Genomic DNA, 16,700 nt, shown 5'->3' on the forward strand with positions numbered 1-16,700 from the left:
TTCATGAACGTCATAAATCAAAAATCGTCAATTTTCAATTGTGCATGTTTTCGGAATGCCCAGAAAATGTACTATATCCCAGCAAAAGAGGCATATTTTAAACTTAATATTAACTCGCTACAGGGCAGAAAATGTGGTATTTGCATTTTGAAGAAAATGCATAGTTTAATTATTTTTTTAAATATACTAAATATTATCCAAATGGAGAAAAAACCTTCAGGTTGTACCTAAAAAGATCTGTTGTACAGTAAAAAATTCAATGAGTGGCTTGATATTTATTTTAAAAATAGTGTGTTTTATTTTTAAACTTTAAAAACGTTCTACTGAAAAATCAAGTTTTTTGATTTATGACGTTCTTGAAAGGAGTGAGCGACATATCCTGAAATAATAGTGTTAGCTGAAAATCAAGTTGCATTATACTGGCAAACAATGCCCTTCATGTATTTTTGTTTCAGGAACGTCAGTGAATTGTTCAACAACAGCAGGCATCTAGGCAGCCTGAAAGCTTTTGAAACGACTGAAAAACGAAATACTTTTTCCCCGTTATTTAAGAAACTTTCTGCAGAGGAATTTCCCAGTCGCTAGAAATTCATAACGTAACTTCTAACTATGAAATATTGGATGGAAAAATAATTAAAAATTATCGATGTTTGAAATTTTATCTTGTAATTTTGTGGATGAAAGATTCCGCTATGTATTTATTTTTATAATTAAAATGTAACTTTGTTTGTTTGTGTAAAATCACTATAAATATTTTACTATAACTTAATAATAATGTCTACCAGTGTCGAAGCTAACCGCTTCTTTATCAAGACTTTTTTATTTTTTATTGTATTGTATGGATATAAATAATAGTTTGTATTAAGTGTAATTTAAGTAACTGAAGAAAAAGTATATATTGCATACCACTTAAAGTTACTGAATTATTTTGCGTAATATATCAAAAATTAAACAAGGTTATTGGATTGAATTCTACTTTGATTTATCTACATATGATAATATGTGACGCGTTTCGTCTTATTAAGACATTATCAAAGACTTATTAAGACATTGAGTGTTTGATAATATCTTAATAAGACGAAACGCTTCACATATTATCATATATGTGTAAATAAAAATGTAATTCAATCCAATAACCTTGTTTAATTTTGGGTATATTACCCAAAAATTTAAAAAGGAATTCTACCATCTGTCTGCAGTTACAATAAGTAACTGAATTATTTCAATTACTTGTACATCATTTTTATTAACATCACTAGTTCCTAACAACCCTTAGTTAGTTTTCCCTCAAAATATTTGCGAAGTTTTATGGCTTTATCTGTGCTACAGTTGAAAATTTCAGCGCTTAATTTTCAGTGCTATATATCGCGCAGGGGTTATTTAGCTGAAATTTGTGCTAGACTTAGCGTTAATTTTCTCTCATGCTTAAATCAAATCGGCTGTCTCACAGCGAGATTCGCCTGTTTTTAGCTTTTTCTCTTTTAATTTTAGGTGTGAATATAAAATCACTGAAATGTAACAGTGACTCGGCAATCTATTTCAGCAATAAAAGCCCGAGTAATGAGCTTTTGATTGTAATTTAGAAATTGTGAGCTTTGACAAATTTGAACATCTACATGGGTGACGGCAATTATTGTTTGAAATATCGCTCACTCCTTTCAAGAACGTCATAAATCAAAAAACTTGATTTTTCAGGAGAACGTTTTTAAAGTTTAACAATATAACACAATGTATTGAAAATAAATATCAAGCCGCTTATTGAACTTTTTACTGTGCAACAGATCTTTTTAGGTAAAATCTGAAGGTTTTTTCTCCATTTGAAAAATATTTAGTATATTTGAAAAAATAATTAAACAATACGTTTTCTTCAAAATGCAAAAACAAAATTTTCTGCCCTGTAGCGGGTAAATATTAAGTTAAAAATATGCCTCTTTTGCTGGGATATAGTACATTTTCTGGGCATTCCGAAAACATGCACCACTCAAAATTGATGATTTTTGATTTATGACGTTCTTGAAAGGAGTGAGCGATATGATCTTTTTCCAAAGAGAAAATTAACATCATAATTAACACGTGTTAAAATCGTAAATAATTTTATTGTGATGTGTATAGAATATATGTGTCGCCTACTTTCAAAATCCGCCAGATCCATATAAGTCGATTTTACAAAAAATGCAAATTCTTCGGGTAACATTTATATTTCAAAGATTTGTCTATCATTAGATAAAATATTGTGAAATGGAGAATTTTCCCATTTTGTGGGGATTTTTTTTCAGTATTAAAAAAAAACACGAGACACAAACCGATAATGACGTCATCTTAATTTTTAACTTATCCCCGCTCTCTGATTGGCCTATATGGGCCAAAAGGCAAGTTTCATGAATATAGCGAAGTTTGAAATACAACGCTGTTTTAAAGTATTTTTTAGCAGGCTTTTCAAATATTTCAATATTTTAAACAATTGGCTAATAAACACACAATTGGCATTCCGATAGAGTATTTATTTTAAAATATTATAAAATTGAATCTGGCGGATTTTGAAAGTAAGCGACACATATATACAAAATATTTATAAAAAAAATCATACTATATACGTAGGTCTCAGAGGCTGTTTATTGAAAAATATATATTAAATTGTGGTAGAGTGTGTTCGAACCCTGAAACTCCACATCATCCACAACTATCTACAAAGTTTTCTACTAGACCACAACCTGACCGATATAATATATCTCCTGTGCGTGTCTACTATCACTTGAGAGAAATTGTCCTTGTCTTGGGCAGCTCTAAACAACGCCTCAACGGTCCTGATCCCCGACCAATCTCGTATATTCCGGAGCCAGGAGATCTGCCTTCTGCCCACACCTCGTGGACCCTCTATTAGGTGCAATAGCTCGTACTTGTCTTCTCGCAGCACATGCCCCAGATAGGACACCTTCCGGACCTTGATATCAGTCAGCAACTGTCTCCCTGCTCTTGCTCTTTGGAGAACATTTGCGTTAATTACCATATCGGTCCATGGAATGCTTAGCATTCTACGATGTAGCCACATTTCGAATCATGTGTTATGAGTTATAACTCGTATCACCCCGTTCGTATTTTTCAATTTGTATATCTTTCAAGATTTTATATATCAGCAGTAATGAAAAAAAAAACTAATTGAGAATATACCAAATTACATGTTTAAGTAAATTTTCTTGAGCTTTAAAGTAATTTCAAATTCACGTACTAATTCTCGTCATATACTCAGTAAATATGTTTACTCCGAGAAGTGTTACACAGTCGAAGTAAATTGAAAATTTTCATCGTATCCAAGTGTATTATGATATGTACGTTCGAGTAGAGATGGGGATAGAATTAAAAAAAAACGAATGAAAAATGTGTAACACAGTGGATGATGAATGACTGATTTCAGTTTAAAGATAACGATTAATTTATTAATCGATTATCTTATATATTAACCAGTTTACCGCTTATGTACAGGAGCAAAGCGGAGTTAGTAAAATAAAGACGAATACGATCTCTCAATGCGGCAAAACCATGTATGATCAATTTTCAAATGGTGATATAATATAAGGAAAGAATGCAAGACACTCTTGCCTTGAAATAATGCAAATAATCACTTTCGACAAAGTTAAAAAAGGCGTGTTGAAATGAAAAAAGGATTTTAAATCAAATTTATAAGGCAAATGTAATTAATACAAGCAGAGGAAGATGGAGAAAAACTAAGCATGATCGAGTATTTCAAATGCTTGGGTGTGGTCAGGTCATGTGTGTAAGAAGTGTGGAAGAGGCGTAGATCGTGTGCAAAGATAGATTGGTGTGGAGATTTATTCTCACTGCATACAAAAACCCTTTGTACACTTCAGTAACATTTATTATTTTACCAATGATTGACACCAACATTATTTAAAATGAGAAAGGTGTATATATGCTTCAATTGAAAATGATCATATATAATATATTTTTGGTCAAGATGTTGTAGTTTTGTCCTTAGTTAGTACTTAGTGAAGAGACTTGTAAATCATATTGAAATTTCAAAAGAAAAATCATAAATTTTAGCTAGAAATAAATATAAACAGAGAAAAACTGACGAACAGTATTCGTATTCGATAACCGGAAAGTAGCAGTTACTTATTAGTCACATCTCTACATACCTAGTTTGGAGTTCAGACCTCATTTCGTGCATTATACGATTGAAATCGCATCATTTATATCTTTCCCATGTTTATCAATCGTGCTAGGAATATTATTATCCGACCTTTTTTAAACCTAGTCAGATCTAACAGGGGGATTTAAATCCCCCAAAAATAAATTTGAATTCAATAATTTTATTATTATAAGAGCTACTTACTCCATTTTTTTGTAATCTATAAAATAATAGTATGGATAATTTTTACGTTGTAAATTTTTTATAATTTCAAATCGTTTCAAAGTGTTTTAAAATATTCTTTTTGTTCTTCTTGGTGTTGGTCTTGTTGCAATTTTTTAAGAGGGAAGGCTAATCCCTACGATGTCGATTCCTAGCTGTCAATCCATCTCTTTGGTGGTTTACCTTGGCGTTGGCTTTGCAGATTGGGGAGTCTGAATGGTTCCATTCTCCTCACATGCGCATACCATTGTCTTCTTCGTTGTCTTCCCCACCTAATGACATCTTCAATCTCACATATTTTTCTTATCCTAGTGTTCCTTATTCTATCTCGTTGCCATATATGCTCCTTAGAGTCTTCATTTCTGACACTCTTAGTGCGTTGTTTTTTACTTTGTTTTCAAAATGAAAAAAAACACACTCGGTTGGTGCCGCGAGATCTATATGCGTACTTATAAATCAGCACGAAGTTTTTTTCTCTACTAGCGACATGTAATTTCTTTCAATCTATTAAATGTGGTACTATTATAACGAGAGATCGAGACAACTAAACTATTGAGTGTCGGGTTGTGGTCCCGTGGTTAGTGTCGCGGACTCTTAAGTCAGAGTTTCTCGGTTCGAAAACAGTCTACCACAATTTGATACCTTTATCTAATAATAAGCCGCTCAAGCTCACAGAAATAGTTTGTAATTGAATTATTTGTGTAAATAATGAAAACATAAATATTTATCTTAATTAAAAAAAAAACTTCTCGGCTTTCGTTTGATGTAATGTCTTGCTAATCGCACTCAGTCACCGCATGACGGCGCGTTGGCACAGACGTGGTGTTCCTATGACTCAGTTGTCGGCTAGTTGATACTTGCTGCGAGCTGCGTACTACGATTTCCATACAAATATGATCTGGGATCTTTTGGTACCCCCCTTCGGATCACGTGTTATTTTTGGATGACCAGAAATGGAAAGGTTAACCCACTCATGCCTGAGACTCGACCATGAATACCGTAGCATAGTTAACGTGTCGGAAAGCTTAACATTACTTTCTGGAAAATACAAATTCCTTCTTCTTCTTCCTTCTTAAAGATCTGTCTGTTCCATTATCCATCTCTTGTGACGTAAATTGCTAGCTGTCCTTGTTTTGGAGGTCATCCAGGTGGTCTTCGTTAGAAAGAAAAACGAGAACAGCAGTAATAGGCGTTTGGAGTTGCATATCCGTATTCGTACTTGCTTGTGTAATATGTCTTTGGCCATATACTCTCGAAATATTTTGTTTTTAAAACAAATTTTTATTTTGTAATATACTGTATTTATTTAATTTTACACATTCGCCTCTAATAAATACAAACATAAACATAAACATACACAGTTGATGCCCAGCATGCATAATTGTTGCCCAACATAGAAAGTTGTTGCTCAATATAAACAGTTGTTGTTCAACATGGATAGTTGTTGCCTAACACGAAGAGTTGTTTCCCAAAATGGAGAGTTGTTGGCCACATTGACATACGTTGTCCAACATAGTCAGTTGTTGACCAACATTATGAGTTGCTGTCCAACATAGTCAGTTGTCGCCCAATATAGGCAGATGTTGCTCAACATGAACAGTTGTTACCCAACATGGACAGTTGTAGTTTAACATGAACAGCTGTTGTCCAACATAAGTAGTTGTTGCCCAACATGGACAGTTTTGCCCAACATAGACAGTTGTTGCTCAACATGAAGTTATTTTACCTAGATTAAATTAAATAAGCCAAACAATAAAACAAACGTCAGATGCTGCATATGAATCTCACAATATTAGATTTTTTTTAAAATTCCATTTTCCATAAACTGCTTTTCTGTGTTTCGAGCTGACAACAACTTTTGTTTAAAATCAATTATCATTTATGACCCAATTAAGCATCAGATATTATTATACTATTTTAATTAAAAAAATTATGACAATTATGATGGATTGAATGAACATTATCGAGGAGATCGATATCAATCGATTAAATATCGAAGATCACTTCATTTTGTAAAAAGCAGTGGCGTGCATTCCATACAGGCACATTTGCAGTGCTTTAAATGCAAAATAATTCGGGAAGGTTTCTAATTAACATTAAAAATTAACGTTCTATTCTCTCTGCCTACCCCCACGGCAAAGCAGTGTGATGGTAAGTTTGTAAGTGAATTACATTAATAAAAACTGAAAATAATAATTTTAGGCGTCTCCTAGTACGTCAAATAATTCGGGAAGAATGTTACATACATTTCATAAAGGTCTCTGATATAAAAAATATATTTTGAACTCGGCCACAGATGGTGCCGACAACTAGCATATGAAAGATGGTGTCAATGGAAACATAAATACAACTTCCGAAATTTGAGTCGTGTAGTTGTCAATAATCGGTAGATTGGTGAATGTTGCACGTGTATAAAGCGGTTACTTAATCCAGACTTTGACAGGTCGTAAGCTCTGTAAATGCCCAGACATTTATAGCCTTCATTTATGTTGACACATCGACAAAAATCTTAACATAAATACATCAAAATTTAGAAATTACATCTCTCAAGTGTCGATATGTTGTAAATATCCAGACTTCCATATTCATCATCATCTTTGTTAAGATATAACTAACTAACCGTCACGTCGCTTCTCCGCATATGGAAGCTAAAAAAACAGAACGTGATACCACCCTGTCTTTTCAAACATTCTTCGCCTCTTCCACATTCATGCATCTCCCCGTACGATTATATTTGCCGATTATTTCGAATCCTAACCTGACCGCTTTCAAGTATTTGATTCACCTGATCGTGCCAAGTTTTTCTTGGTCTTTTTCTGCTTCCTTTTCCAACTACATTCGCCTCATAAATTTGTTTTACCGATCTTTCCTTACGCATTCGTTCCACATTACCAAACTCTCTCGACGCACTTTTCTTAATTTTATCGACATTCCTGATTAACGTCAACATATGTATTTGGTTGAGATATCAATATACGAGTATAAATAACTCCTAAGTGGACAAACCCAGATTTGTGGACAAAGATTTTGACACACTTATTACATTGATAAATATAATCTACTCTTATTTCTTGAATATGGTATTATTTTTACAATTTTGTCCTAACCTGAAAAAAATTATAACGCTATCTGTGTTTCACGAATATTTCCTGTGGCAGGTTTTCTCGTTTTGTGGTATGAGAGGATGTCTTGAATCTCTTGCAAGTTTTTCCCTTTAGTTTCTGGTAAAATAAAATATATAATAATCATGATGATAATTGATATAGCACCGAAAGTCCAAAAACCATACTGATACCCCAAGTCATCGTTCATGACCTGGAATATCTTGGAGCTAGCCGCATTGAAAATTGACATACATATGACCATATACGCGCTGACCCATGGTCTTATACTAGCTGTGCTCATTTCACTTGCAATAATGTTGGGTATAGCAGTACCACCAACGCCATCGAACAATTCCAGAAGCAAAAACCCAACAATAGCAACCCACGAAGAATCAGTTCCCAGCACTTCTTTGTTTTTAAGAATGAAATACAAACCCGACAAAAAACATCCAAAAAAGCATCCAGCAGATGTTATGAAAAATATCGATCGTCTTCCAAGAACTTCAACAGTGAATATGGACGTGATCGTAGCAAAAAGAGCTATGATTTCCAAAACCAAAACTGTTAAATCAGGATCCATCGACGTACCAGTTTCTTCAATGACGATGTGAAAGAATGTTTTAAGAGAGGCTGTCCCATTGAATTGCTGGCCTATCATCAAAAAGGTAATAATCATAAAAGCTTTGATGTTACTTCTCAATCCCAACTCTTTCAACACTTCGTTAAAGGGTCTTTTAGGACTTTCATCCACGAAATCCTTGATTTTTTTCATTTCATCAGTAACGTTTGCTGGATCAGTTTGTCCCCGTAAGCGCAATAACGATATTAGTGCATCTTCATCTTTTCCTTGTCTGACTAAAAAATAAGGCGACTCTATCATCCAAAATGTACTGATAAACATCATTATCGGAAACGTAATGTTGATACAATTGAGAGTAAGAAGGGACACATATGGACCCAAAGCGTACTGAAAAATGACTGCTGAACTCATTGCAATAACAGAAGCCACTCCAAATACGCTTCTTAAATGAGTTTCGGTCATCTCTCCGAAGTATGTTGGGACAAGACCAAATATGTAGCTTACTCCGAGGCCTACAAAGACCCTCGCGATGTAAAAATGGTAAACTTCAGTGGCCAATATCATTATCAGCCAAACGATGATCATAGACATTGATCCAAACAACGCCATCCATCTTCTTCCGAGGATGTCCACTTTCCAAATGTAAAGGAACGGGCCGATCACACCCCCGACTACCATTGCTGAAGCTATGGTGGACCCTTGAGATGCTGTGGTTGGTATTGGAGAATCACTCGACTGGAGCTTGGCCAGAGCTGGAGATAACCATCCTAGCGTTAGTCCGACAGAAAACTCTCCCCAGAAACCTACAATTGAAGTTTTCGGTCATTAAATCCACAAAAATGGTGCTTTTGCATTACATAGTACCTATAGTAAAGTTTATAATAAATGTAATTGAATCATGCGAATATAAAAATAGTGAATCTAGAGTTTATAAGAATTTCTGACAACCATACAGGTGTTAGCCCGACTGAAAGTTTCCCTAAAACGTACGATTAAATGATTTGGTCATTAAAATCACCAAAAATTGTTGTTTAAATACCCGTGATTTTAAGTATGTAATGTATCGCTCACTCCTTTCAACAACGTCACAAAAAACGAAAATTTTCAGGAGATCGTTTTTAAAGTTTAATAATGTAATAAAATGTATTAAAAATAAATATCAAGACATTTATTGAGCTTTTTACTGTGCAACATATCTTTTTAGGTAAAACCTGATGGTTTTTTCTCCATTTGAAAAAAATTTTAAAAAATAATTAAACAATACCTTTTCTAAAAATGCAAAAACAACGCTTTCTGCCCTGTAGCGGGTAAATATTGAGTTAAAAATATGCTGCTTTTGCTGGGATATAGTACATTTTCCGGGCATTCCGAAAACACGCACAACTGAAAATTGACGATTTTTGATATATGACGTTGTTGAAAGGAGTGAGCGATATCTGGCAAGAGTCTACGAGATAGAATAAGGAACACCAGGATAAGGGAAACATGCGAGAACCAATATATATCGTATGTGGGGAAGGCAACGAAGGAGACAATGGTATGCGCATGTGAGGAGAATGGAACCATCCAGACTCAAATTGCATTTACTGCCAACCCCAAGGTAGACGACAAAGAGATGGATCGACAGCTGGGAATCGACGTCGCATAAGGCTAATTAATCCCTTAATAATCAAGCACAGGTCACAAGCATACACCAAGAAGAAGAAGAGAAAGAAGGAAAGAAAGAAGAAATGACAAATTTTAAGGACAATTCTTAAAAAGTTAATTTAGTTTTTTAATTTATGTTTTACTTAGTAAATACCACTATTTCTTAAAATATACTGTGACACGTGTTTCGATGCATTCCGCATTATTTTCAAACACCGGAACGCATCGAACGTGTCACACTAATTTTAAGAAATAGTGGTATTTACTTCGTAAAACGTTTATTAAAAATGGATAGATTTTACCACAAAGTGACTGCCGAATCAATTGATGAAAAGATAATTAAAATTTATTATACAAATAAATTTAAAAAAATACTTACAGCATATTGCTGAAACGATTTGAGGTAATGTTTTATTTCGTTTAAAAACTGTTTGTTCCTCAGTCACCATCGCACGTCTAATCACAACAAAAATATTATTTTATAAAATTTTACAAAAACAATAAACATTAATAAAATAAAATAACATTTTATTATTTCGTGATACCTTATCATTAGACAGATAAGACTACTTATTTAATTGGATATTTTCAGTTCAATTACTTGTAATGAGAGATAATACTGTACATCTATGCTCCAATTACAATATGGTGTCTAGAGCAGTATAGAAAAATACATTAAAAAAATAATCATTTTTCTGTTTTCCTTGATCGCTTTGGTTCAAGAATGAATTTTCTGAAGGCTACGTTTCATCAAAACGCGGCATAATAACCCAATACTAACAAAAGATGTAATAATAACAATTTATCTTCATGGGCCAGTGGTGCCCTAACTTTTTAGCACTGGGAACCACTTTAAAGTAATCGTATTTTTTTTCACGAACAAGTCTAAACATTTTTATTTTTATAACACTTGAATAATCTACTTAATTGAATTTTATTTTTATTTACGACTTGTTTCGAAAACGACAATTGTTTTCATCTTCTGGTACAAATTAATTTGTAAAATGGTAATTAAATTGTTTTAATTTGTACCAGAAGATGAAAACAATTGTCGTTTTCGAAACTAGTCGTAAATAAAAATAAAACTCAATTAAGTGGATTATTCAAGTGTTAAAAAAATAAAAATAATCATGTCATTCCACAAAGTTATTGCCGAATCAATAAATAATATAGTCCTTAACATAATTTATATTTGAAACACTAACTTTGTGTTTTTCTATTTTATAATTATTTTTTTTTAATCACTATAATTAATTTATAGTGATTTTAAAACAAAGTTACATTTAAATTATGTTATAATAAGTCCTTAACACTTTATTATATTTAAAAAAATATTTAATGAAGTATTTTTCTCTTCGTACTAAAAAATATTCACAGCATTTTGAGTGTGACCTAAGACAATCTTTTTATTGAGCTTAAACTCTTTCATTTGTATGTGAAGTGGATTATATTCACATACTCGAGAAACTGGAGCAGAGTCATTGCGTCTGCAAGGGTCACAACCCTCAGCAATGAGGAATAAGACGGAGAAGAAGACTCGAGAAACGCGAGAAAATACCATTTTTATTTTTTATTTTAGCTTATAATTTGACCAGTTCATTTATTAAAAATATTTTGAGTGTGTCCAAATACTTGTTCACAAATCTTGGTTTTCTTCATTTAGGATATATATTTACACTTTGACAACGCAGCGAAGTCTGGATGTTTACAGGGTTTGTGACCGACCATATGTTGGTTAAGTGATCACTTTACACACGTCCAACATTCACCATTCTACCCATAACTGACAACCACACTACTCAAATTCTTGGAAGTTCTATATATATGAACCAATTTTGAAATATTGTACTTGAATCACTAAACGTCACAAGAGACATCTATTGGTGAGATAAAAAGTATTTGGAAACAAATATTTGGACACACTCAAAATGCTGTGAATATTCATATTCTTCATCAGTTTTTTTTTATACTTCCATATAAATATGTACCTACACCAATTTGGATATAAAAAGAGACAGGATGATAAATTCCCGTTATCAAAACTCATGGCACAGTATATACGAGTTCCCAACAGTAATCTATGGTGGATTGAGAAAAGCTTTTATTACGCAGAGAACCTTTTATTTGCGTGTATGCAAGATCCGAAAACCGGATTATTTTTACATTCAAGAAATTTTTGTTTGTAAAGACAGATTGGTATGCCGTTATATTCTCTCTGCCTACCCCTGCGGTGAACCGGCGTGATGATTGGTTATTTAGTTTATTTTATGTCAAATGTGTTATCCACTAGACTACGGAGACAGACTAACCATTGCTCAAATAAGGAAAATATAATATTTATTTATTACAGTTATAATTTAATGACTGTATAACATTGCCAAGGTCAATTTTAATCAAATTTAAATAACATCAATCATTCATATTTCCTAAAAACAAAACGTCATCCATTCATGCCAGTTCATTCACTCCATTTAAATAAGAATGAGTGGGATTTTTTTTTAGTATTTGTGAACAAAAGTTTGGACACACTCAAATATGATTTAACAAGACTAAACAAGCCAGAATAGGTCAGAAGCGCTGTAAATACCCAGATTTCCATATTCTTCTTCATCTATGTTGAGATGTCAAAATCTACACATTAGAAATACGTGCGGCAGAACGATGTATGATAGATGTTCGAATGGTGAAATAAGGCAGGAATGCAAGGCTGAGATAAACATTATCGATAAAATTAAGTATGGTGTGTTGGGACGATGTTTGGACGTGTGGAACAAATGACTGAAGAAAGAATGTTAAAACAAAATTATGAGGCGAATGTAGTTGGAAAAAGGTGCAGAAGAAGACCGAAAAAAACTTGGAATAATCAGGTATCCTAAATACTTGAAAGCGGTTAGGCTAGAAGTCGAATAGGCGGGTATGTATGAAGAGATGCATGACCGTGGAAGAGGCGAAGAATGTTTGCAGAGACAGATTAGTGTGGTGTTCTATTCTCTCTGCCTACCCCTGCGTGGAAGTGGTGTGATGGTTATTTAGTTAGCTTGTTAGTTATATGCCTATTTAACGATAAGATAAAAATATAAAAAATGTTTTGTAACAAGCAGAGGAAGACCGAGAAAAACATGGCACGATCAGGTATGCCAGATACTTGAAAGTGGTCAGGTTAGGAGTCGTAACAATCGGCGGGTATGTATGAGGAGATGCATGAACGTGGAAGAGGCGAATAATGTTTGCAAGGACAGAGTGGTGTGGCGCTCTATTCTCTCTGCCTACCCCTGTGGTGAAGCGGCGTGATGGTTAGTTAGTTAGTTTTGCAACAACACATGAAAAGTATAACAAAAAAAAACTAATAGAAAATTTTGGAATAATATTATATGTAAAAAAATATTTTATAATAAAAAAAAAAACTTTTCTATACCATACTTTATTAATATTCCAGCAGTGGGGAAATTCCTGTATTTGTGAAAAAAAATTGTCACACCCAAATTTGATCACTTAACCAGCCTATGGCGGGTCATAAGCCCTGTAATATCAAGACATCCATCTATGTTGAGATGTAAAAATGTAAACATCAGAAATACCTACCCTTTTATTTTCTTTCCTTTCCATTCGACCGGACTGAGTCACAGCGACGCGTGACTGAGCAAAGCTAGTAAGTAATAAAAAAGAAGAAATATCATTATTTTAAGGCGATAGAGTTCCGACACATTAAACCGAATCTACTGGGAAGGGAAGGGAGGGAAATATTTTCGAACAACCGGTAAATATATTTATCCCCAAAGGTTTTTAAATCGTTACGTTTTTTGGTTCAAATCTTCAAAGTACTCTGACGGTATTAGCAATGTTCAAAAGTATATAACATTCTTTTCAGAAAGAAATGATTCTTTCTTCAAATAAAAGGGTTTTCATATTATTTTTTGACATCTCATCAAAGATGAAGAAGAATATGGAAGTCTGGGCATTTACGGGGCTTACGACCGTCATAGGCTGGTTTAAGTGATCACTTTACACACGTGTAACATTCACCAATTCTACCCATTATTGACAACCACACTACTCAAATTCTTGGAAGTTCTATATATATGAACCAATTTAGAAACCTTGTTCATGAATCACTAGAACTTCACTAGAGACATCTATTGGTGAGATGTAAAGAAGCTTTTTATTAAATGTCTCTAGTGAAATGATGTCCCTAGTGAAGTTCTAGTGATTCATGAACAAGGTTTCTAAATTGGTTCATATATATAGAACTTCCAAGAATTTGAGTAGTGTGGTTGTCAATAATGGGTAGAATTGGTGAATGTTACACGTGTGTAAAGTGATCACTTAAACCAGCCTATGACGGTCGTAAGCCCCGTAAATGCCCAGACTTCCATATTCTTCTTCATCTTTGATGAGATGTCAAAAAATAATATGAAAATAACTCCTGTAATTGGAGATAATCCAGATTTTGTGAACAAGTATTTGGACACACTCAAAATGTTGTAAAAGGGTTTTTTGGATTTTATTTAGTTGTTAAAAGGGAAAATTTTGACTCTAACAATGTTCACAGTTTTTCTGGTGAAGAATTTTACAAAATATGTAAAATAATGTAAAGAAAGAAGTAAAAAAGTGGCTTCTTGATATGGGACAAAAGAGTTGCTTAAATTTATGTATTAATTTTTTAACTACACATAGATTTATGTAAGGAAGAGACACTTCTTACATCACTGTTGACATAATTTTGTGATATAAAATACAATACATAAATATATTCTCTGTATTTTGAAGATGAGATAAAAATCTGAGGTAAGAGATTTGTATTTAATAAATAAAATTAAACTTAGTTGTGTTAATAAAATAACATTACTATTAACAACATTTTGAGTGTGTCCAAATACTTGTTTACAAAATCTGGATTATCTCCAATTACAGGAGTTATTTTCTTATTATTTTGTAACATCTCATCAAAGATGAAGAAGAATATGAAAGTCTGGGCATTTATGGGGCTGACGACCGTCATAGGCTGGTTTAAGTAATCACTTAATAATTAAGTTTAATTATAAACCAAATAATAAAAATGAAAATCGTAATTTCTGGCGTTTCTCATGAGTGTGATTATAATCCAGGATTCGGACCTCACATACTAATATAAAAGTTTCTGCTTAATAAAGCTTCTTTACATCACACCAATAGATGTCTCTAGTGAAGTTCTTGTGATTCAAGAATAAGGTTTCTAAATTGGCTCATACACACACATATATATATATATATATATATATATATATATATATATATATATATATATATATATATATATATATATATATATTTATATATATAGAACTTCCAAGAATTTGAGTAGTGTGGTTGTCAATAATGGGTAGAATTGGTGAATGTTACACGTGTGTAAAGTGATGACTTAAACCAGCCTATGACGGTCGTCAGTCCCGTAAATGCCCAGACTTCCAAATTCTTCTTTATCTTTGATGAGATGTTACAAAATAACGTTACTATTATTATATTACTTTTTAAACTATTTTGTGATATAAAATACAATATTTGAATTTATTTTCTGTATTTTGAAGATGAAATAAAAATCTGAGCTTTGAAATTTGTATTCAATAACCAAAAATAAACTTAGTTACGTTAATGAAATAATATAATTGTCTTGTGAATATTTGGAAGTTGTAACTTTATGTAAATATGCGTGGTTAGTACGTTAAAAGATGCAAATTTGTGTACATAATTTAAAAGGTTTAAAGTGTCAACGTTTTGTTCGCATCGCCATTCGGTTTGAAAATTTTCGAACAAAATGGCGTGCTGATTTCAATTCGAAGTTATATTGGCTTTTGTAATAAATGCTTGCGAATTTTCGCTTAAAAACCATTGTACAAGTATAGGGTTATCCAATAAGAGGTTTCATTTTGATATTTGAAAAAAACTGGTTTATTTTAAGATAAATTAATGAATATTTATTGCATTGTTAAGAGAAAAGTATGCGATTAACGATGGAAGACGATATCAGCCAAATGGCCGCCACGGCTACGGCTGCAGCATCATATCCTTTTCATGAAATTTACCATGACATGATAATTTCACGAATTCCATCTTCAAGGTCTTCAATCGATTGTAGAGCATTTGCATATACCGTATCTTTCACGTGGCCCCAAGGAAAAAAGTCTCAAGGTTTGAATCACAAGATCTTGGGGCCAACTGTGATCACCTCTTCGAGAAATAACACGGCCAGGAAATTTTTGTTGCAGGAGTTCAATCCTAATTGGATATAATCCAGATTTGTAAACACACTCAAAATATTGTACATAAATTAACTGGCCAAATTATAAGCTAAAATAAAAATTTAAAATAGTATTTTCTGGCGATTCTTGAGTATGTGAATATTGTCCAGGATTTGGACCTCACATACAAATGAAAGAAATAAAGCTCAATAAATAGCTTGTCTCATCCCACCATAGATGCCTCTCGTGTAGTTTATCGAGTTCAAGAACTCTGTATCGAGTTTAATCAATGTATCTAGAAGTTCCAAGAATTTGAATAGTGTGGTTGTCAATCATGGGTGGAATTGGTGAATGTTACATATGTGTAAAGTGATCACTTAAACCAGCCTACGACGGTCGTCAGCTGCGTAAATACCTAGTCTTCCATATCTACATCATCTTTGATTAGATTTCAAAAAATAATGTGACTCCCAATTGGAATTATCCCCAGATTCGTGAACAAGCATTTGGACACACTCAAAATGTAAATTAGTTGAATTGTGTTCATTTCTGATCCCGGTAGATCGTCTGATAACGTCACTCTGTCACAAATTTTGACTTACGACACACTGCTGAAAGTTACAAAGCTAAAATTCATGAAGGTGATAGGAATTAGATTCACGCTGAAATAAATACATAGAGTGCCACCTACACCGGAAATTAAGCCCGTCGCAGACGGGAAGCGGAAGGAGACACCTACTTTACCCGCCGGATATGCCCAAAAGATTGCCAAAGAATGCTTGCTA

General features: G+C 33.2%; 1 protein-coding gene across 1 annotated transcript; it reads right to left on the reverse strand.

Moving 5' to 3' along the window:
* Window positions 1-5,647: 5,647 nt before the first annotated feature.
* On the reverse strand, window positions 5,648-10,171 carry LOC148299965 (facilitated trehalose transporter Tret1-like). The gene is made up of 2 exons (XM_088275444.1): window positions 10,080-10,171; window positions 5,648-8,856 (listed from the first exon to the last, which is right to left on the reverse strand). Exons 1-2 carry the CDS (start codon window positions 10,147-10,149, stop codon window positions 7,487-7,489), a joined length of 1,440 nt encoding a protein of 479 aa, XP_088131570.1. The 5' UTR covers window positions 10,150-10,171; the 3' UTR covers window positions 5,648-7,486.
* Window positions 10,172-16,700: the final 6,529 nt, after the last annotated feature.

Source organism: Brachycentrus maculatus, unplaced genomic scaffold (assembly GCF_059751285.1).
Source record: "Brachycentrus maculatus isolate JH-2025_06_01 unplaced genomic scaffold, ASM5975128v1 h1tg000869l, whole genome shotgun sequence".
NCBI classification, from domain to species: Eukaryota; Metazoa; Arthropoda; class Insecta; order Trichoptera; family Brachycentridae; genus Brachycentrus; species Brachycentrus maculatus.